This window comes from Rhinatrema bivittatum, chromosome 9, assembly GCF_901001135.1.
Source record: "Rhinatrema bivittatum chromosome 9, aRhiBiv1.1, whole genome shotgun sequence".
Classification (NCBI taxonomy): Eukaryota; Metazoa; Chordata; class Amphibia; order Gymnophiona; family Rhinatrematidae; genus Rhinatrema; species Rhinatrema bivittatum.
The window spans coordinates 23,898,071-23,921,230 of NC_042623.1; the positions used below are offsets into that span (position 1 = coordinate 23,898,071).

A 23,160-nucleotide genomic window follows, 5' to 3' on the forward strand; every position below is an offset into this window, starting at 1 on the left:
TAGTTGGCTTTGACCATGCTTGGGTAAGTGCTTTCCATGTGCACAAAACCCAAATTCCCTGTACGTACCCAGATCAGTCCAGACTCCTGGATTTATTCATCCCTGCCAGTAGATGGAGACAGAGAAAAGCCTCACTGACACTGCTTGAAAAGCCCTGGTGCCACCTGCAGAAGCTCAGTATTTCTCTGTCTCCAGCAGATGGCTGGTACATAAACCTGCAGGCTGTTTTCTTTACCCTTGTTTTTAGATTTTTTCTGTTATTGGGGGAGCCTTCCTCCCAGGGAACGGGTTCCTGGTGGAACCTTTTCTTATTCGGTTGAGGTGGACCAGTTAAGGTCCAATTTGGTACCGTGGGGTGTACATCTGGTGGTCCAGATCCCTCCCCTCATGAGGCCAGCCATGCGGCTTACAGCCATTCTCCTTTTTCTTTTCAGGAGATTCTCTCCTTGTTCAAAAAGCTGATTTGTGCTGGACAGCTCCTTTCAGCTTAGAAGGGAATCTCCCTGCTTCTGTTTCTGTTCTCTTTTTTAACTTTTTTAAAGTTAAAAAAAAAAAAAAGTTTTTGTCAAGGAAGAGGAAGTCGGCTGAAGGGTAAGGTTCCGAGGTGATTCCCCACCCCCCCTCGCGGGTCGTGCCGACTCCTTAGATTTTTATTTTTAGCTTTATTTTGTTCTCAGCTGTTTTTGCTTTTTTTGGCATGGTTCGCGGCTCGGCAGGTCGGGGCTGTGGTCGTGCTGTGTTTCGGGGGTGGGGGGGACCATCCCTCCTCCCGGGGGTTTCAAAACGACGGCGCCTCTGTAAGCGCACGGCTGCCGCGGTCAGGCCATTTTTACAGCCTCCCAAGATCCCCGAAGCTGCCGGCTCCCTCAAGGTGGGAGCGACGGCCATTTTGGCGCCAGATTCACGCGCGCCACCATTTTTGGAGGGGGAAGGAGAACTTACCACCGCAGTTGTCCCCGGTTCATCTCCCCGCTGCGCAGGGGTTATCTGGGGGGGGGGCAGATCAGCCAGGTCCCTTGCCTCAGAGGCCTGGGGAGACCAGACCCCCCCCCATTTTGCCCCTGGGTTTGCGGCCTTTTTCGCCGGATTTTATTCTCCTGCTGCACCAAGTTTATCTGGCACAACAGGAGGGTTTAGGGGTTTCACCTTTGCCTCTCGCTCCACAGGACCCGGGTCTGCGGCTTTCAGCTCCAGATGCAGGATCCGGGCGGCCGCGGGACGCCAGCATCCCAAGGGTGCCTAGCTCCGGGGGGGGGGGGGCAACAGGAGGGTCACAGGGTCCGATCCCTCCAGCAGGAGCAGCGCTGAGCTCCTCAGCGCATGATCTGGTTTCTCCGGATCAAGGTGATGACTTAGGCATGCCATCTGTGGCAGAGGGGGATGATCCCAAGATTCTCTGCTTATTCTGGAGGGAAGAGTGGCACCTCTGCTTCCGCAAGTCCATGAAGAGCTAGGTTTAAAACCCCCTCAGGAAGTTCCATAATTGGATGGGGCGGACCCCATTCTGGACAGTCTTCGGGCTCCTCCTTCCGCTTTCCCGTATCATAGGTCGGTGTGACAATAGATTGAACATGAGTGGGATTCCCCGGACTCCGGTTTGAGGGTCGGTAGGGCTATGGCCAAGCTCTATCCATTGCCAGAACAGACCTTGGAACTTTTTGCGCTTCCGTAGGTGGATGCGGCGGTTTCCGCAGTCACAAAAAAAGACTACAATTCCGGTGGAGGGGGCTGCAGCCCTCAAGAATCTCCAGGATCGGAAGTTAGAGCTTCACCTTAAGAGTGTTTTTTGAGAGTGCAGCCTTGGGGATCCGGGCTGCAGTGTGCTCCGGCTTTATGCAGAGGGCATGTCTGAGGTGGGTGCAGAATTTTCAGGATGCACCTCCTGCTCCTGACTCGTCGGATGCAGATCGAGTGGAGGCGTCGGTCGCGTATGTAGCGGATGCACTGTATGACTTGGTGCGTTCGCTGTCACGGGTTATGAGCTCGGCGGTCGCAGCCAGACGTTTACTTTGGCTCCGTCACTGGTCGGTGGATGTTTCTTCTAAGGCCCGGTTAGGTTCTTTGCCTTTCAAGGGTCGTCTCTTGTTTGGAGAGCAGCTGGAACAGCTCATCAAGCAACTAAGTGAGACGAAGGTACATAAGTGCCAGAGGACAGGAATCTCCAGACGTTTCAATCCAGGTCCCGCTTCAGGGACGCCAGACGGTCTCGTCCTTCCAGAAGTCCCATAGGGGCGCAGTCACAAAAGCCTTTTCAGCAACTGCGGGGTGCAAATTGGGGTCAGTCCTTTCACAGCTGGGCGACTACCTTTTAGAGCTCCCTCGGCGAGGGGAGCAGCAGCGGTCAAGTCCTCCCAATGAAGCAAGGCCAGTCCACTCCACCGTTCCCTATATAGGGGGCCGGCTGGCAGATTTTTAAGGGGTGTGGACCAAAATCACGCAGGATCAGTGGGTCCTCTCAGTGATAAGAGACTGTTACGCTTTAGAGTTTGCACACCCTGTTCGCGACCTCTTCTTGGTCTCCCCTTGCGGGTTCTCGGCAAAGCGTCGGGCTGTTCGGGAGACTTTGCGCCGGTTGTGCGGTTTGGGAGCGGTGGTCCCGGTACCGCCTCGCGAACGGGGCAGGAGTTGTTACTTCATCTATTTCGTTGTCCCGAAAAAGGAGGGAATGTTTTGACCCATTCTGGACTTCATATCAGTCAACAGGTCCTTGAAAATACCACGGTTTCGAATGGAAACACTACGGTAGGTAATTGCGGCAGTCCGCTCTCAGGAGTTTTTGGCCTCCCTGGATCTGATGGAGGCATATTTGCATATCCCAATTCGTCCAGAGCATCAGAGGTTTCTGCGTTTCGTGGTGCTGGGTCAACATTTCCAATTCCAGGCTCTACCTTTCTGTCTAGCGACGGCCCCTCGCACCTTCACCAAGGTAATGGTGGTGGCGGTGGCTCTCCGACACGAAGGGGTGTTGGTGCACCCTTATCTCAATGACTGGCTAATTCGGGAGAAGTTGTTGGAGGGCTGCCACTCATCCATTCAGAAAATTGTTCGCCTGTTGGAGTCTCTCGGCTGGGTGGTGAACCGGACGAAGAATCACCTGGAGCCGTCCCAAGTGCTAGAATACCTCTGAGCTCGTTTCGACACGAGCCAAGGCAGGGTGTTTCTCACTCAGGAGAGGATACTCAAACTACAGTCACAAGTTTGACGCTTGTTGGCGTTGAAGATACCACAAGCCTGGGACTTTCTACAGATTCTGGGCTCGATGGCTTCAACCCTGGAATTGGTACCGTGGGCCTTCACGCATATGCGTCCACTTTAGAGGGCACTGTTGGACAAATGGAATCCCCTGTCACAGGCTTTTCATTTACCAGTTTTGCTGGATGCGTCGGCACGGAACAGCCTGTCGTGGTGGCTACAGTCTTCCAGTCTACAGCGTGGAGTCAGCCTGGAGGTTCCGGAGTGGGTGGTTCTCACTACCGATGCCAGTCTCTCTGGTTGGGGAGCAGTGAGCGAGCGACAGTCGGCCCAGGGCACTTGTTTGGTGGAAGCCTCGTGGCCAATCAATCGGTTGGAGACCAGGGCGGTGCAGCTGGCACTTCAAACCTTTCTCCCCCTAGTTCAGGGTCGTTCAGTCAGGGTTCTGTCTGACAATGCCACAACGGTTGCTTACATCAATCTTCAGGGGGTGGCGATGGAAGCACAGGAGTTGTTTCAATGGGCGGAACGGTACTTGTTTCAGCTAGCGGCTTCTCGTTTCGCAGGGGTCAACAACATTCAGGCCGATTTCCTCAGCTGTCAGACCTTAGATCCAGGCGATTGGGAGTTGGCGGAGTCCGTGATGTGGCTCATCTGGAGGAGGTGGGGCCGTCCTCACGTTGATTTGATGGCAACTCTGCTCAATGCTAAAGCTCCTCAGTTCTTCAGTCGCAGGAGGGAGTACGGGACAGAGGGTGTCGACACTCTAGTAGTGCCTTGGCCTTCGAAAGTCTTGCTGTATGTGTTTCTGCCGTGGCCTCTCATGGGCAAAGTATTGCACAGAATAGAGAAGCACCCCGGGAGGTTGGTCCTAGTAGCTTCAGAATGGCCACATCGACCGTGGTTCGCAGATCTAGTCAATCTAGCGGTGGACGGTTCGTTGATCTGAGTCATCTCCCGGAACTTCTTCAGCAAGGTCCCGGATTGTCCAACCAGGCAGATCGCTTTTGTCTAGCGGCTTGGCTTTTGAGAGGCATTGCTTGAGGAGAGGATATCCAGAACCGGTGATCACTACACTTTTACAGGCCAGGCAGCAATCTACTTCCCTCTCATGTGTTCGAGTCTGGAAGATGTTTGAAGCTTGGTGTACTGACCAAGGGATTCAGGCGATGCAGGCCTCGATTTCTCAAGTTTTGTCTTTTCTACAAGAGGGTTTGGCTAAAGGTCTTGTTTTTAATTACCTTAAAGTGCAGGTAGAGGCTTTAGCCTGCTTACAAGGCAAGCTTGAGGGTTATTCCTTATCGTCGCATCCGGATGTACAGAGATTTCTTCGGGTAGTCAAGAAGTTGTGTCCTCTGGTATGGAAAGTATGTCCTCCTTGGAACCTTAACCTGGTTCTGTGGGTATTGTGTGATTCTCCTTAAAGACTTGATTCTCAAGGTGGTGTTCCTGGTGGCCATTTGTTCCACCAGGAGAATTTCAGAATTGCAGGCCTTGTTGTGTAGGGATCCATTTCTTCAGATATCTGATTCAGGGATTTCATTGCATACGGTTCCCTCCTTTGTCCCAAAGGTGGTTTCTGCCTTTCATGTTAATCAGACTATCTAGCTTCCGGCATTTACAGACTTGGATGATTCTACGCAGCATGCTAGGGAGCTTAAGCTATTGGATGTCCGCAGGACCTTTCTCTGCTATCTCAAGGTTACTAATGAGTTCAGGAGGTCTGATCATCTTTTTATGTTATGGAGTGGTGCAAAGAAGGGTACCCATGCCTCTAGAGCAACTATTGCCAGATGGCTTAAGGAGGCTATTGGGTCAGCATACATTCTCAAGGGCCGTCAAGTTCCTGAGGGCTTGCGGGCCCACTCGACGCGGGCTCAGGCCACTTCTTGGGCAGAGGCTCAGTTGGTGTCTCCGCAGGAGATTTGCAGAGTGGCGACTTGGAAGTCGCTGCATACTTTTGCAAGGCATTACCGATTGGATTTGAGATTTTCTGATTCCATGTCTTTTGGTGTCTTGCGAGCGGGACTCTCCAGATCCCACCCTCTCTAGGAAGCTTTGGTACATCCCAGGAGTCTGGACTGATCCGGGTACTGATCCTGTAGTACCAACGGATCAGTCTGAACCCACCCGGGTTGAAGGGGAAAGTCTTCCGCTCAGCTATATTCTTTCAGCACACTTCTGTTCTTTGTCAATATTTTAAAGTTGTTTGACACGTTTTTTATGGCACATTGTGTTTTTTCAGCTTGGGTATAGATCAATACTGAGCTACTGCAGGTGGCACCAGGGCTTTTCAAGCAGTGTCAGCGAGGCTTTTCTCTGCCTCCATCTGCTGGCAGGGATGAATAAACCCAGGAGTCTAGACTGATCCGTTGATACTACAGGCACGAAAATTAGCAGGTAAGAACCAATTTTCTTGTTTGGGTGCTGTTACTGGGACCTCTGGGTGAGAGAAGAGGTGTTCCATACCACTAACTTGCTGTGTCTCCCTTTTACTTTTCTAGGGTGGGTTTGAGTACAAACGAGCCATTGTGGACTGTATCATTAGTATCATAGAAGAGAACCCAGAGAGCAAAGAGTCAGGTCTGGCTCATCTCTGCGAGTTCATAGAGGACTGTGAGCACACTGTGCTGGCCACCAAGATCCTGCACCTGCTAGGCCGAGAGGGGCCAAGGACCCCAATGCCATCCAAGTACATCCGATTCATCTTCAACCGGGTGGTGCTGGAGAATGAAGCTGTCAGGGCAGGTGAGTGTTGGACCATCTAGGGCTCTTATGCTCAGCATGCAGGAGCTTTATGGTGGGGCCTGGAGATGGCAACTTGGGGAGAAAGATGGGGTTCTGGGTCCAAGAGCTTTGTAGGGCCTGATGATAGGAGCAGAGGGGAAAACAAGTAGGGACTCTACTGCCCAGCTTCTAGGAGTCTTGCCTGGGAGGCAGGTGTGCAGCTTCCAGGACCTTTACTGAGTCTCTTGAGGCTGGGCTTCAAGCCCTAAGACACTTCACTTGGGGCCATTTTGGAGCAGCAGACTCTTAAGGTCTTATGTTTTCCAGCTGCTGTGAGCGCATTGGCCAAGTTCGGTGCCCAGAATGAGAGCCTTCTTCCCAGTGTCCTGGTCCTGTTACAGAGGTAAGATCCTGTCACTTATGGTCTATATAAAGTGGAATTGTAAAGAGACCCCTAATTTAAAATTACTTATATTTGCGAGCATGAGTAAGGGCTGTACTCTAACCGATGAGCGAGACAGAGCTCAGCTCTGCTTTTCAAGTTCCCCACCTGACTGCACTGGTTGGGGGGGAGGGGGCACTGGGGTCTGTTTTCAAAAGTTTTCACTATGGGTAATTACTTGTTCCTTGTACATACCCGGGTCAGACCAGACTCCTGGGTTTTGCCTCCCCTCCAGCAGATGGAGACAGAGAAGTTTTAACGGACTCCGTCCTATACACCTGAGGTGCCACCTAGAGTCTGTCAGTATTTCTCTGTCTCCAGCAGATGGTGGAGGTGCAAATCCCTTTAGTCTGGTTTAGTTAGGCTTTGGTTGGTTAGCTTGTTTTGCGGTACTCATTTCTTTGTGGAAAATATTGCTTTGATTGTTTCTTCTGGTTTTAAAAAAAAAAAAAAAAAAAAGGGAGCTGGTTCTTTAAGCCTCCCAGGGGGTTGGCAGGTCCTGGTGGGACCATCCCCCCTGGTAACAGAGGCAGAGGAGCAGCGGGTTGAGGACCCGGATTCCTGCCCTGACTGACCACTGAGGGTGATACTGGGGGACCCGGCTCTCTCACCCTCAGAGGGGAAGGCATCGCTGTCATTTTGTTTAAAAAAAAAAAAATCGGAGGTGCAGCACGACTGAGGTAATTTCCTTTTACTTTATTTTCATTTTGGTCCGGATCAGCAACCTCTTCGTTTCCCCACGCGTGGTTGTTAGCCGCCCCTGATTCACCACTCCCGGGGTATTTTTTAGAAGTTTAGTGATACCGCGTGGTGCGGCTCTCTAGAGCCGGAGTTTGCACGGACTGACTCTCTGGGTGGGGAGGGCACGTCGAGGGGCGGGGGAGGATGTTCCCTGCGGCGGTAGCTCGAAATGAGGTCGCAGAGAGCCTGGGAGGCTCGAAGGCTCGAAGGCCAGAGACAGTCTTCAGACCCGTTCCTGCTCAGCGTGGGAACGGAGGCCATCTTGAAGACCTTCAGAGACCAGGTACAGGCAGTATTGAGAGGTAGGAGTTCCCCTCCGCCACTTTCTCTGCAGCCTGGGGCCTCCTGGCGGGGCAACCCGCAGGCAGATCAGGAAGATTCATCGGAGGAAGATCCTGCCAGTGCCTCAGAACACTCTTCCTCCTTGTTCTCCTCAGAGTTTATTTTATGGCTCCACAAAGCCTTTAAAGCCCGGAGGGTAGCAAAAAAAGCAGGGAAGCAAAGTTTCTAGGTCAGCCCCATCGCCCTTGGAGGGGGGCAAAGGAGTGGGCTCGTATCGGAAGTGCTCCAAATCCCCACTGGCGCACCGATGGTGGAAGGGGATGATCCGAAGGTGGTACATTTATTCTGGAGGATAAGTTGAGTCCCCTCATTCCCGCTATTCTGGAGGAATTGGCGATTGAGGTACCCCAGGAAGATTGCGGATGGGAGCAGTAGAACCGGTAATGGTCGTTCTCAGGGGTCCAGCTAGATCCTTCCCTTTCCATCAGTCCGTTACCGACCTCTTGTTCCGAGAATGGGACACGCCAGGCTTGGGCTTGAAGGTCAGCCGGGCTATGGACAAGTTGTATCTATTGCCGGAAGACGCCTTGGACCTCCTCAAGGTGCCCAAGGTTGATGCAGCGGTTTCAGTGGTCAGGAATAAGACCACCATCCCGGTGACCGGAGCCACAGCCCTTAAGGATTTGCAGGATCGCATTTTTGAGGTTTTAGCGCTCTGAGTCTGTGCCGCCATGTGTAGCAGTTTTGCACGGAGGGCCAGCTTACACTGGGTGCAGAACTTGCAGTCAGTAGCATCCCTTTCTGAGACAGAAGCGGTGGTCACTTACAACGCGGATGCTCTTTATGATCTGCTGCGTACTTCGGGCAGAACCATGGTCTCGGCTGTCTCGGCCTGCAGACTCCTATGGCTAAGGAATTGGACTGTGGATGTTTCTTCAAAGACTCAGCTGGGTTCTTTACCCTTCAAGGGCCAACTGCTCTTCGGCCAGCAGTTGGAGGACTTCATTAAGTCTCTGGGGGAGAATAAAGTCCATAAGCTACCGGAGGACAGGCCCAGGATGAGGGGATCCTTTCCTCAGAGGTTGAGATTCAACCATTGTAGCACTCTCTGAACCGCTGCCATGCAGAGGCCTTCTGACTTCGCTCGAATCAGCCAAATCATCCAGGTAGGGATGCATCAGTATACCCTCCTTTCGCAGGGCCGCTGCCACAACCACCATCACCTTGGTGAACGCCCTGGGTGCCGTCGCCAGGTCGAAGGGCAATGCACAAAACTGAAAATGTCAGAGGATTGCGAACCTCAGATACTTCTGATGATCCGGACGGATGGGTATAGGTTGGGTGGTTAATCCCGACGAGTCATCTGGTTCCATCCCAGTCCTAGGAGTTTTTTTGGGTGCTCGGTTCGACACGATCTTGGGAAAGGTTTTTCTTACCGAGGACAGATTGTCCAAGCTTCTCGTTCAGGTGGAATCCTTGCGGTCCATGCCTCGGCCCAGAGTCTGGGATTATTTATAGGTCCTGGGTTCGATGGCTTCCACTCTCCACCTGGTACCATGGGCCTTTGCGCATTTGCGTCCTCTTCAGTCAGCCTTGCTCTCCCGATGGAATCCGCTCTCCGAGCAGTTTCATCTTCTCCTGCCACTGATGGACTCAGTGTGTTCCAGTCGTCTTTGGTGGCTTTGTCTGGACAATTTGTGTCAGGGTGTGAATTTGGAAATTCCCTCCTGGATAGTAGTAACCACCGATGCCGATTTCTCTGGGTGGGGAGCAGTTTGTCTAGGGACGGCCGTGCAAAGCCAATGGACAAAAACGGAATCCTCCTGGTCAATCATTCGGTTGGAGACCAGAGCGGTTCGGTTGGCGCTACGGGACCTACTTCCCTTAGTGGAGGGACGATCAGTGCAAGTACTCTCCGACAATGCGATGACTGTGGCTTACATCAATCGTCAGGGGGGGGGACCAAGAGTCGTCCAGTGGTGATGGAAGCTCAGCTCTTAATCACCTGGGCAGAACAACACCTTTACAAGATTGCGGCCTCTCACATTGCTGGGGTGGACAATGGTCAGGCCGATTTTTCTCAGTCGCCACCAGTTGGACCCGGGGGGGTGGGAACTCTCCAACGAGACATTTTGTCTTCTCTGCAGTCACTTGACCATGCCCTCCATGGTGACCTGCCACAATGCCAAGGCTCCTCGATTCTTCAGTCGCCGGCAGGAGCCAAGGGCAGAAGGGGTAAATGCTCTGGTTCTTCCCTGGCCAAAGGGTGTTCTGTTGTAAGTCTTTCCGTCGTGGCCGTTGGTCGGAAAAGTTCTGCACCGCATTGAAATGCATCCAGGCAAGGTCATACTCGTGGCCCCGGAGTGGCCGAGGTGCCCGTGGTTTGCAGACCAGCTGAATCTAGCAGTGGACGATCCGCTGAGATTTCCGCTGTCTCCGAATCTCCTGCAACAGGTTTGTTTCGGAGAGGTAGTTCGCTTTTGTCTAGCGCAGAGCTTTCCAATCTGTGTGTCACGACACGTTAGTGTCATGTGCAGGGGTGTCGCGCAAGCCCGGTCCACATAGCCGCTCCCCTCCAGAGATTCACTTTTTTTTTTTTTTTTCCAGTTCATGGGTTGCTTATTATTGGGTGATTTTTGCTGTCAATCGCGGTTTTTTTTTTGGGCTTAGTGGGTGGGACTTGAGCCCAGCTGTCCCTGTCATTGGCTGCTGCTGGCCACGAGGAGTACTGACTGCAAGCAACAGTGTCTGGTGATCCTGGAAGGTTTTATGCATCACGGCAGGCTTGAACCCTGAAGGGAGTGAAGCACTTAACTGGCAACAATCAAAAAGAAGAGGTACATGATTGTGGGGGCCAGACATGTGGTTTGGGGGGGGGGAGAGATGAGTGTGTGGGGGACAGACAATTTGTTTTATTATTGTTACTCAAATTATAACAACTTTAATCTTGGAATATTATATATTTTTAATTTAAATGAAAGGTTTTCATGAGATAGTTTGTGTTGTGAAACATTGTATTTATGTATATATTTAAAGAAACCTATATAAATTGTCAAAATACGTTTCGTTCGTTTAACCTTTAACCACAGGTTTGCTAGTAGTCTGAATTACTGTGTTGTGAAATTGTTTGTCTAAAAAGTGTCACCAACATGAAAGGTTTGGAAAGCTCTGGTCTAGCGGCATGGCTTTTGAAAAGCAGAGATTAAGGAGTAAGGTTACTCGAAGGCAGTTATCGCCATGCTCTTACATTCTCGTAAGTCTTCTACCTCCATGGCGTACGTTAGAGTTTGGGGGGGGGCGTTTGAATCCTGGTGTCTAGACCACGAAGTGCAGCTGTCCAGGGCTTTGATTCCAGATGTTCTGGATTTTTTTGCAGGCAGGGTTAGCCAAGGAGTTGGCGTTTAATTCCCTATGAGTTCAGGTGGTGGCTCTTGGTTGTTTTTGTGGAAAGGTGCAAGGGGTTACGCTAGCCTCTCATCCAGATGTGGCTCGTTTCCTGAGAGGGGCTTAGCATCTGCGTCCTCTGGTCCGGAATCCCGACCCTCGTGGAAGCTGAATCTGGTTCTCCGCGCCCTTTGTAATGCTCCCTTTGAGCCATTGAAAAGAGCGACCCTGAAGGATCTGACCTTGAAGGTTGTTTTTCTTGTGGCTATTTCCTCAGCAAGGCGCATTTCAGAGATTCAGGCCTTATCTTGCAGGGAGCCTTTCTTATGAATTTTGGAAGCAGGAGTTTCCTTACGAACAGTTCCCTTCTTTCTCCTGAAAGTGGTGTCCTCTTTTCATTTGAATCACAGTGGAGCTCCCTTCATTCGCGAGCCTGGATTCTTCTACTCCAGAGTCTAGGGATTTAAAGAAGTTGATGTAAAGAGGGTGTTGCGGTACTTGGAGGTTACGAACAGTTTCCGTCTCTCAGACCATCTGTTCGTCCTGTGGAGTGGACCCAGGAGGGGTCATAAAGCTTCAAGGGCCACTATCGCACGCTGGTTAAAGGAAGCTATTGTATCTGCATACCTTGTTCAGGGCCGGTTGATCCCGGTTGGTCTTCGAGCTCATTCTACTCGATCGCAAGCGGCTTCGTGGGTGGAATGTCAACAAGTGTTGCCGCAAGAAATTTGTAGGGCGGCTACCTGGAAGTATACGCATACTTTTGCCAGGCATTACCGTCTAGATCAGTGGTTCTCAACCTTTTTCCCATCGTGACACACAAGACGGAAATAAAAAAAATAAAGGTCCAGTATTATTTTTGTTAAGAATAAAAGATACGTATTCTGTCTGAACAGAAATTGCATAAATAGTAAACATCCCACACCAAAACAGCACCAATTTCCAGCACTTAACAGTAACCACCTTACCTAAGAAAAGGCAACACTGAAAATATTACACCAGGCCTTAAGACACCAATACATCTCCTATTAGGAAAATGGACCAAGTCAGGCTGCTATAGAGCCTTACACACAAACTACACACCAGCAGAAAACCTCACCTAAATCACATGTGCTGACCCTCACCTAACAAATAATAGAGACCAAAACGTATAAATAACTAGAAGCATGCAGACAAAAACTGAACTGGAAACCACAACAAGCCAGAGTCTCTGTATGCAGTGTAATAAAGGAAAAAAAGAAACACCAGTCCTTATAAAACAAATCAAAAAATATAAAATTAATAGCAGCAAAACCATACTAACAAAAAGAACAGATTTCAAAACAGCTGATGGATGGAATATCCAATAATAAAAACTCATATCAAAAATTTCTAGATACCAATAAAATATTTCAAAATAGCAGACACAAAGACCCAGTAATAAAAAATAAGGATACAAAAAATGTTTTGCTCTGCATACCTGGGAACATTTGATATCCAGGTGCCCTGAGATTGTTTTGAATTAGCAGGAGGAGGGATGGTTTGCTTGCAACTTTCTCATCTCTCTCTCACACTGGCTCTCAGTCACTCACATATACACATGCCTTTTCTCTCTCACTTATATAGGCTCTTAATTACACATTTACACACATGCTGTCTGTCTTTTCACGCTTTTCACAGGCTTTCAATCACACATATACATATACTGTCTTTTCTCTCACACAGATTATCATTCACATGCTTACAAACATGCTCTCTCTTTCTCTCATTTACAGACAGGCTCTCAATCACATTCTCCCATGCTCCCTCACCTAAACCAGCTCTCAATCACACACAGACACATGCTGTCTCTCACTTTTACACATGCTCTGTCACATACTCTCATGCTCTCTCACCTAAACCAGCTCTCAATCACACACAGACACACATGCTCTCTCTCTTACTTATACACACAGGCTCTTAATCATACATACACATGATCTCGCTCACACACAAAGGATCTCAATCACACACATACTTTTTCACACAAACAGGTTTTCAATCACAAACTTACACATATGCTATCTCTCATTCACAGGCTGACAATCACACACATACTCTTTCACATATACAGGCTCTCTGTCATTCACATACATGCTATCTCACACACACACACACACACATGATGTCACACACATGCTTGCTCGTTCACTCACTCTCCCCCCCCCCCCCCAAAACTAGCGGCAGCAGCAACCTTCATTTTCAGCCCTCGTGGAGAAAGGTGTCCCATCGGCCGCGAGGGTTGACGTTGTTCCTCATCTTACTCCGACCTGCGCTGCTCATTTTTCAGGCCGCGCCTTTTCTTTGGGCCGATGCTGCCTGCACTAGCATGGTCTCTAGTTCCCGCGCACGCACCCGCTGCTCACCACTTCCTATTCCGGGCCGCGCCGGGGGGGGCGGGAAGAAGAGAGCATGCCAGTACCCCTGACTCTAGCTGTTCTGCCGCATTCCGCCCGGGCTGTCAGCATTAAGCCCGGCAGAGGACCTATTTTTGCTTGGTTAGGGGGGAGCAGCTAGGTCAGCGGGGGGACCTGGAAGTGTGGTGACACACCTGCGTGTTCTTGGCGACACACTGGTTGAGAACCGCTGGTCTAGATGTCCGGGCCCCAGAGCCCGGTTCCTTTGGGGCCAGTGTACTCTGAGCGGGACTCTCTCAGTCCCACCCTGTTAGGGAAGCTTTGGTACATCCCAGGAGTCTGAACTGATCCGGGTATGTACAGGGAAAGGAAAATTGGTTCTTACCTGCTACCACGGATCAGTCCAGAGTCCTGCCCATGGGGAAATGGAGAGTCTGCTCGGCCTGTTAATCATTTTTTCTGCTAGTTTACCCCCCTTTTTCAGGGTAAGAGTATGGGCATGATTTTGTTGTTTGTGTGGAAGTTATGGTTTAATTTTTCTGCTTGGGTACAGTGTAATACTGACAGACTCTAGGTGGCACCTCAGGGGTATAGGATAGAGTCTGTTAAAACTTCTCTGTCTCCATCTGCTGGAGGGGAGGCAAAACCCAGGAGTCTGGACTGATCCGTGGTACTTCAGGAATGAAAATTAGCAGGTAAGAACCAATTTTCCTTTCCTGTTCATGCCCAGATCAGTCCAGACTCCTGGGATTATGCTTCCCTTCCAGCATCTGGAGACCGAGAAAGTTGCACTGGCATATAACCCGGACCACCACCTGCAGTCACTCAGTATTTCTTTGTATCTAGCAGATGGTAGAGGTGCAATCCCTGCAGTCTGGGGGGAAGGGGGGTGGGGGGGAAATGAAATAGGTGTTAGTATCCTTCCCTGGAGGTTTTGAGGCCCTGGTGAGGCTATCCCTCCTGGTGTAGGGTGGAACGAGCAGGGTGTCGGGGACTGTTCTCTGTTTTGGCTTTTCACCGTCGGGGTGGGGGTGGGGGAGTAGCTGGTAGGGCCAGTTTCCTTCCCCCCTAGGAGAACAAGTAGAATCCGGCAGCTTTTCAGTCAGGAAAGTACCCCTTTCTCTGTACGTACCCGGATCAGTCCGGACTGCTGGGTTTTGCCTCCCTTCCAGCAGATGGAGACAGAAAAACTTGAAGAGCACCCCCTCTTAATCTGGTGTTCCACTTGCATCTCTTCAGTTTTTCTCTGTCTCCAGCATATGGAGGTGGTGCAGAACCTGCGCTCCTGAACTGATACTGAAGTTCAAACAACAACAAAAACAGATTAAAAAGCTAAGCAAATGGTGCTGCTGCGGCCTGCCAATGTAGAGTGCCTCACCAAGCCTGAAGCGGGGCCTAGCCCATCGGAGGGCCGCTCAACCCACTCGGAAACCCTCTTCCCTTGCCCCAATGGGATCAGGAACGCCGTCGGTACGGTACACCAAGCAAGAGACCGAAGGAAAGACTTACCAGAGCCCTTCCACATCTCTGAATCGGAGTTCTTCTTTTACTTACCTGGGCTCAGCTCTTACTGGCTGAGTATAGAGACTGTCTCCAGCTGCGGGGGGAGAGGGAATAGGCCATCATCTCCGTGCTTGGCTTCAGTAGCAAACTCCACGTCGGGAACCGGCTTACAGACCAAGGCACACCTCTGAGGGATCTCAGAAATCACCTCAGGAATTCTCTACTGGGGGAGGGACCATTAGGTATCACTGCAGGAGGGTGGGCTCGATCTTTCTCCAATTTAAAGGTAAAATTTCTCTTCTAAAAGAGTACTGTGTTCCCGATAGGGAAGGCACAGTCCACATCTGCAAGGCGACTGAGAGATACTGAATGGCTGAGGTCACTGCAGGGGTATATCTAGGGTGATGTCAGCTTTGAAACCTGACTCCATCTCCATCTGTTAGCAGGGAGCTCATAACCCATTGGTCCTGAGTCCATCTGGCTACCGGCTAGGAAATTAAGATTTTTGTTTTTTTGAGCGGCCAATCCAACTTTACCAGAGGAATGCAGACTTCTCTAGAGTTGGGGCAAAGAAGGGGGAGGGACTGGACCACCGGTACTCATCCCAGGCGCCTCACTGGATCAAGGGAGCAGGTAGGGTGTCCAACCCTAGCTCTGGGTATACCTGCAATCAAGGAGGATGGTCCCACCAGGACCTGCCTACCCCCTGGGAGGATCAGCACCATTTGTTGTCCTGCTTGATCCGCTATGTGCTGTTTTGTTCGGCGCCATTTTCCTCCATAGATCACGGTGCAGGCCGGCCCTACTGTGCACACCTGTGTGCATAACCGCACGCATACATTCATCCACAACCGGACGCTTATACTTAGGCGCGTCCGGGCGGATTTGTACATGCTCAAGTTTAAGCGCTAGCCGACTGAACACATAAGCTGCAGTGAACTATGGCTCCAGCAGCAAAGAAGCACAAATGACACTTTGTGCTGCCTGCCATATTAGGGCTGCACAGTCTGACCTTGAATCCCTCCTGTGTCAGCACTGTGAGGAGGCCCAGGGAGGGCTGGACTCTCAGAACTTCTCCAAGTCCGGCCCCTCCCAGTTGGAGGACGGGTCAGCCATGCCCTTTTCCTGCTTGGGAGAGGGCAGTTTGGCAGCATCTACCCCAGTACCTCCTGGCCTAGGCATGGACCCGGCGACCTTCTTGGGTGGAATTCTTTAAGGGCCTTCAAGCCTTTGTTCAGGCACAGTCAGCTGCTGCCGCCCCAGCTGGGAAGGCCTTGTCCTCCCAGCCCTTATTAGCATGCCCCGGGACAGGTCTTGCCTCCCCAAGGGTATCCCTGACAGGGACCCAGACACCATGGACGACGAAGGGGATGCAGGCTTATTGGAGGATGGGGAAATCCCTCCAGGCTTGGAACCATACCGTACCATGTTATGGTTTTTCCACAGAGCTGAACTGCCGGCACTGGTTTCCCAGACCCTTGAAGACTGGGAGTTCCCAGCGCCAAAGATGAACCTCATCCTGATGTCTCTACAGAAAGCCTTGTGCTATTTCCCGATGCTGGAAGCCATCCAGGAGTTAATTGACCTGGAATGAGATGCCCCGGAAGCCAGCTTTAAAGGAGGTCGGGCATTGGAGGCCCTGTACCCTCCTGATCCAGAGGCCAAAGAACGCCTGCTTTTTCTGAAAGTGGATGCCCTGTTCTGCGCCTTTCCGAAGCAAACAACTATCCCAGTAGAGGGAGGAGCGGTCTTGAAGGACGCGCACGATAGGCAGCTGGAGTTCATCCTTAAGCAAGCCTTTGACACTACAGTAATGACGCTGCAGATCACTTCCGGTTGTGCCCTGGTGGCTCACTCATGTCTGCTTCTTGAGAGAGAGGCAGATAGCTCATGGGCGCATTCCAAAGAGGCGATGGAGCCTGCCGCAACATTCCTAGCGGATGCAAGCTCTGACCTAGTGTGTACCTCGGCCAGAGGGGTAGCCTTTAGTGGTGGCGGCCAGAAGGCAACTATGACTGTGAAATTGGTCAGCGGATGCGACCTCTAAGGCAAACATCAAAAAGATGCTCTTTAAGGGATCCCTCCTATTCGGAAGCAAATTGGAAAAGTTGGCCAGTAAATGGGGTGAATATCCAGTGCTGCAGCTACTGGAAGATAAGTAAAAGAGGTGGCAGTGCCCCTCGCCAATGAGGGCTTGGTCCAAGGGCTCCCAGCGTTTTTGTCCCTACAGAAACTCACCATTTCAGACATCTCGACCTTCGGAGCCATTAACCAAAAAGAGGAAGTGGTTTGGGCTCAGGTTCGACCCGAACTTCCCAATGAAGTTTGACCGACCCATCCATGGGACAAGGAGATATGGGGCCAATTATCTCTCTTCTATCAGTGGTGGGTTGAGATCACGTCTGACAAATTGGTACAATCTAGAATTTCGCAGCATCTCGCGGGACATGTTCATGATGTCTCTTTGCCGCTCCCAGCACAAGAAACTGGCAGTGGAATCTGTTGATAAGGCTCATCAGTTTGAGGGCTATAACTCCAGTACCTACACCCCAGGAAAATATGGGGTGTTATTCCATCTTTCATCATACCCAAGAAGGAGGGTTCCTTTTGCCCCATTCTGGACATCAAGAGCGTCATTCGTCACCTGCGGATAATTCACTTCCACATGGAAACTCTTGAAAAGGGAGAGAGCGCGTACGGTTAGAGTTGCTGCAGAGGATAGCGAAATTAGAATTAAGGCACAATAGGAATAGGGAGGGATCCACTCTGGTTCAATTAGAGACAGCGTGACAGGATTTACACCATCTGGACCTAGCAGGGATAGCCTCACAAATGGAGAGGGTCAAACAAAAGTACTTTGAATTTGGAAATAAAGTGGGGTGTTTATTGGCCAGAAGTCTGAAGGAGAAAATTTTGCAAAATCAGATCCTGAAAATTAAAGACAGAGATGTGGGTTTTATTTATGGGGCCCATGACCTCTTCTAACCCAGCCGGGCTTTGCTCCCCTGCTCAGGTGCATGATGGACAGTGACGACGAGGTGCGGGACCGAGCCACCTTCTACATGACTGTGCTGAAACAGCGGCAGGTGGCTCTGAATGCTGCTTACATATTTAATGGTGAGTCACAAGGAGAAAACTGTAAGGAGTTCATTTTGGAAACTATTTACCTTGACTGGGATGCATTGGACTGGATGTGCTGTCTCCATGCTGTGGTGCACTTAACACTTTCCGAGTTCAGGTTGTAGCCAGTGATAAATGAAAAGTCTTCAGGAGGATGACTGCCCCATATTAGTCAATTATTACTTGGGTTTCAATACCATTTTTTTTTCCTTTTCTGTGGATGCTTTCATGGAGACTGCTGTGCCACCAGCCTACCCACCCCAGAAGTGACTCCATGTATGTTTCGGAAACTATAACGTGCACCAAGTTACCATTTGGATAAAAAGTGTCAAAATGTAAACTTTGTTTTTTCAAGTATTAGTCAAATCATACCCCTTAACCAAGAAAATCAAATTCTGTATGACACAAAAGACCCCTAGAAAGATACAAATAAGGGGTCTTTAAAATGGCATAGTTTTCAACCCTCCCCTTCCCCCCCCCCCCTTTTAAAGCTGCCGCTCAGGCAGATTAAATGTACCTAACAAGGTTTATAGACAAAGCTTTTGTGCGGGTAACTTTTTAAGTTAAAAGTAGAAAAACCGGGCTTTCAATATTCTAATCCCTGCCCTCCACCGATAGCAGAAATTGCGCACAAAAAGGGACCTCAGTGAAGGTGTTCGGGGGGGGGGCATGGCTAAGCTTTTTTTTTTTAACCGGTGAGCGCACTCATTCGCCACTGTCTGGCTATAGTTATGCATGCAGGGGTAGTTGGAGAAATCATGGTCCTGAATTTATCTGAGTAAGGTTCCGCGCATTACTTCGCATGGATATTTGGCGGGAGACTTGCACACGTGTCTTGCTGAATATCTGGTAAAAGCTACGCGCGTATCTTTAGCTGGATAAATCTTCCACTCTCTGAATATTGACCTCTGTGCCATATCTTTAGGCTTATCAAAAGCGTTTGTAGTGAATTGTCCGGACAATCCAAGCCCTTTTTCCTGTACGTACCCGGATCAGTCCAGACCGCTGAGATATGCCTCCCTTCCAGCAGATGGAATCAGAGAAAAAAAGCTGAAAGGCACCCCTTAGCCCAGTGTGCCACCTGCGATCCTTCAGTATTTCTCTGACTCCAGCAGATGAGGGTGGCAGAACCTGTGGTCCTGAACCTTGGGGAAAAAAAAAAACAACAAACAAGTAAAGGAATTAGAAAAAGAGGGGTCCTTGTACCTCTCGTTGCCTCTGACTAGATCAAGTAGTTAGGGGAAAAAAAAAAAAAAGAGTATATGTAGTACAGGAGTGCAAGTCCTCCCAAGGGGTTACAGCCCATCCCCCTTGGTGGAGGCAAGGCTGGGGTTTTTGCCCCGAGAGCCTAATTGCCTGGAGCTTCTTCTCTCAACCCAGTGAGTAGGGGAATTTATCTGTAGGCTGGTCCCCCCCAGCAGCCCAGCGACGTGCTCATTCCTCTGGTGGGAGCCTCTGCTGCTTGGCTCAGGGATGCTTCATTCCCCTGGTTGATTAAGAGCAAGATAAAAAAAAAAAAAAAAAAAAGAATCTAGGAGGTGGAGAGAGGAAGCGCCAGATTAAACATTATTTACCAGCTGAAGGTACTCGAGGGTGTAGTACCACGGATCAGTCCAGACGCCCGCCCGGGGTATTGTGTTCTGGAGAGTCCGCTCGGTTTTTTTTATTATATTTCTGCAGGATATACTGAAGAATAAGAAGTTACCGACAATGTTCAACGTAGAATGTTCAAGTCCTTCCATGTGCATAGTTTATTGTTAAAATAAGTTGTTGGTCTAGCCATTGGTTATTAAAATTTTCTTCATTCTGCTTTGATATTGATTATACTGAAGAATCACAGGTGGCACACTGGGCTAGGAGGGGGTGCCTTTCAGCTTTTTTTCTCTGACTCCATCTGCTGGAAGGGAGGCATAATTCAGTGGTCTGGACTGATCCGTGGTACTACAGGAACGAAAATTAGCAGGTAAGAACTAATTTTCCTTTTCTTTTGGCCCAGAGAATCCTCCATTTAGCGGGATTAGCGGTGGCAGATCTTCCTGGCACTGCTGCAGACCCTGTGGTCGTCAGCCCTCCCTAACGGTGAGGCCCTTGGATATCCCTCTGACCTCTGCTCATTGTGTCTGTGAACCCTCCCTGTTGGTGTTTCAGCTCTGACCGTATCCATTCTTGGGTTGGAAAAAGCCTTGCATCATTACACCCTGGAGCCCTCCGAGAAGCCCTTCGACATGAAGACAGTCCCGCTGACCACCGCTCCCTTCTTTGAACAGAAGCCAGGTAACAGGACCCCAAGACATAAACCGGAATACTCGAGAGGAGGGCGTGTGTGCACACTTAGCAGGCCTACGGAGGGGGGTGGGGGGGGGGGGACGACACCAATTTTCAAAGTGAAAGTATGCAGGTATGGCTGTTTTGAAAACTGCCATGGGTCCAAAGTGGCTTGTGTGGCTGCTTTTTCAGTGGAAACAGTGCACGTAGATTTGAAAATGCAATCCACGTGCATTCTCTTCTTCGCCTGCTCCAAACACCTGTGGGGGACGCCTCCTAATGTGCCTAAAAGGTGTGTGGTGAAACTCCGCACCTACTTTTAGCCACGTAAAGTGGCCCTTTTACTCGAGAGAGTCGGTATTTATCCATGTAAATTGAGTTTGAAGAATTCCCTCTGCCAGACCAGAATCTGCTGTGACTGTGCAGGCCGCAGCGGTCACTTTTAAACAGTCCTGATTTATTCAAAGTTCTTGAAACCTCCCTTTCGTGTGCTATTGAGACTGGAAATGCGTTTTGCTAAGACTTTTGGTTTCTCCTCTCTGCGTCTCTTGGACTGAGAAATGTCTCTCTCCAACAGAAATTGCCCCCATCGCCAGTAAACTGCCTGAGAAGATTGCCCCCGCTCGGCAGGACATATTCCAAGGTGAGGAGAGGGAGGAGGAGGTGCTTTCTGTACTGTAATAACACTTAAACACCACGGTTTCTCTTCCTTGCTATGACACTGGCAGGGGGGGAAAGCTGCTAGTCTCAGGGCGCTGATGGGTTTCCTGCATGTTAATACCATTAACATCGCATTGCTCCTTCCGGGAGTCGAGACTGCCAGCTCTGCAGGTCTCGACTCCTTGATCAGGGGGAGGGTATGCATGCTGTAATGTCCCACTGTCTTCACAGCTTTCCAGATTTACAAAAGTGGTTTGATGTCTGATGTGATAGACAAGTATTTAAGCTAATCACATCTTTTTTTTTTTTTTTTTATTGGTAGATACGCTGTGCTCAAGTGGTATTATGGTGCTCTCTGTGGCCCTCCATCGTATTTCAGGGCCAAAGAGTGGGGACAGCCTTTCTTTACCCTGCCCCCCCCCCCCCCAATTCATCAGTCTCTTACTGAGAGCTTGGTCAGACAGCTTTACTTGTTTGTTTTTTTGCCTTTGCTAGACAAACATAGTTAGGGGAAATAGCCCCGTGGAAAACACATCGAGGTGCACTTGGGCAGGTTTCCTGCAGCTGTGTGGTTTGTATCTGTCTTCTATGTCACTACAGAGCAACTGGCTGCCATTCCTGCGTTTAGGAACTTGGGTCCGTTGTTCAAGTCCTCTGAGCCCATCCAGCTGACGGAGGCCGAGACTGAATATTTTGTCCGATGCATTAAGCACGTCTTCATGGATCACATTGTTTTTCAGGTAAGGCTCTGAGAGCCCTGGGAGGGGCCTGCATCTGTGCATGGTTGGGAGGGAGCTTCAGGTTTCCAGGCCTCCCCAGAAAGTAGCATTGGAGGGGATAGTTTAGGAGAAAGCTTCCTATCCAGGCACTCTGTTGTGGGGGAGGGACGCATGGAGGAAAATATTTGTGTTTTAGGTTCTAATTTTGGAAGATTCCCTTCTTGGAGCCAGCAGTGTATCTTTCTTTCATTTGTGCTGTAAAGGATTACTTGTGCTGTTTTACCGGCATTTAGCCCATCTCTGGACCGCTCATTCAGTGGCTGTGGGGTCCAGGTAGCCTCCAGTGCCTGAACTGGGATATCCTAGGGACTAGTAGGAAGAACTGCCTGCCTGCTGCATTGTCTTGCTTCTCTCTTACAGTTCGACTGTACGAATACCTTGAACGATCAGTTATTAGAACGGGTCACAGTGCAGATGGAGGCGTCAGATGCTTATGAAGTAATCCAATGTGTGGCGGCCCCCAGTCTCTCTTACAACCAGCCAGGGATGTGTTACACGCTCGTCAGGCTGCCCGAGGATGATCCCACTGCAGGTGCCTTTACGGGAGAGCTGCTGTGAATTCACTCCATAATTGCATGTGTGGTGGAAGGCAACAGCAACCTAGCTATGCCAGTGTTTCCAGCGTTCAAACACCCCCAGCCCATGCCGTCCCGATGAGCAGACATCTGATCCTAGCTGAACCCAAACCCTGTCAGGCAGCAGCTCTGGTACTGTACAGGGGATTCAAGCAGTAGTTAAAGAGAAATAAGTCTTAAACAATTTTAAAAGTTCCTGTGTAATCTTTGCCACAGTTATCCATCTGAGTAGCTTTGGGTGCTGCTGTGGTGTTCCTCATCAGCTTTTTTTTGGGGTTGGGTTTTGTTGGGTTTTTTTGCTTTCTTCCTGCCCACTTCTGCCCCTTCATCCTCCTGTCCCTCACTCCAAACTTTCCTACTCTGCAGGCTGGGGGGCAGGGGACACCAATTAAATTTCAGGTGCTCAGACTATTTCTACCTGTGCTTGCGTGTGTGTATGTGTGTGTGTGTAAACAGATGTACCTTATGCCAGAGGATGTGGTTAGTGCAGTTAGTATAGCTGTGTTTAAAAAAGGATTGGATAAGTTCTTGGAGGAGAAGTCCATTACCTGCTATTAAGTTCACTTAGAGAATAGCCACTGCCATTAGCAATGGTTACATGGAATAGACTTAGTTTTTGGGTACTTGCCAGGTTCTTATGGCCTGGATTGGCCACTGTTGGAAACAGGATGCTGGGCTTGATGGACCCTTGCTCTGACCCAGTATGGCATGTTCTTATGTTCTTATAAAACTGTGGAGAGGGCTTGTTCTATTGATGTCCCTCTTGCCATCTGTAGCATACATGGAGAGCCCATAGCATTGTTCTAACTATTGACCATAGTATGTGTGAAGGGCCCATGGCGTTAGCGTGGTCCTGCCTGCTGACTGTAATTTGTCCTTCTCCTCAGTGTCCTGCACGTTTAACTGTACCATGAAGTTTGTGGTGCGAGACTGTGACCCAAGCACAGGGCTGCCGGATGACGAGGGGTATGATGATGAATATGTGGTGAGTTTTGTTCTCTTGCCTTCCACATCTGTTTTTCCTGTTCTAGTGGTTCCCCAATGGGTCTGGGCTTCTATAGCAAAGGATGCAAATAATTACAGTTCCTGTTCATATCTAGATCAGTCCAGACACA

At 50.0% G+C, this 23,160-nt stretch overlaps 1 protein-coding gene across 1 annotated transcript in view; it reads left to right on the forward strand.

Moving 5' to 3' along the window:
• Positions 1–23,160, forward strand: part of COPG2 (coatomer protein complex subunit gamma 2) — a 74,290-nt gene that overhangs the window by 38,793 nt on the left and 12,337 nt on the right. Inside the window, exons 14-21 of the mRNA XM_029616028.1 lie at positions 5,697–5,940; positions 6,247–6,322; positions 17,660–17,763; positions 19,915–20,040; positions 20,609–20,674; positions 21,292–21,431; positions 21,831–22,002; positions 22,933–23,030. Coding sequence (XP_029471888.1) covers positions 5,697–5,940; positions 6,247–6,322; positions 17,660–17,763; positions 19,915–20,040; positions 20,609–20,674; positions 21,292–21,431; positions 21,831–22,002; positions 22,933–23,030 — 1,026 coding nt within the window. The remainder of the gene's footprint in view (positions 1–5,696; positions 5,941–6,246; positions 6,323–17,659; positions 17,764–19,914; positions 20,041–20,608; positions 20,675–21,291; positions 21,432–21,830; positions 22,003–22,932; positions 23,031–23,160) is intronic.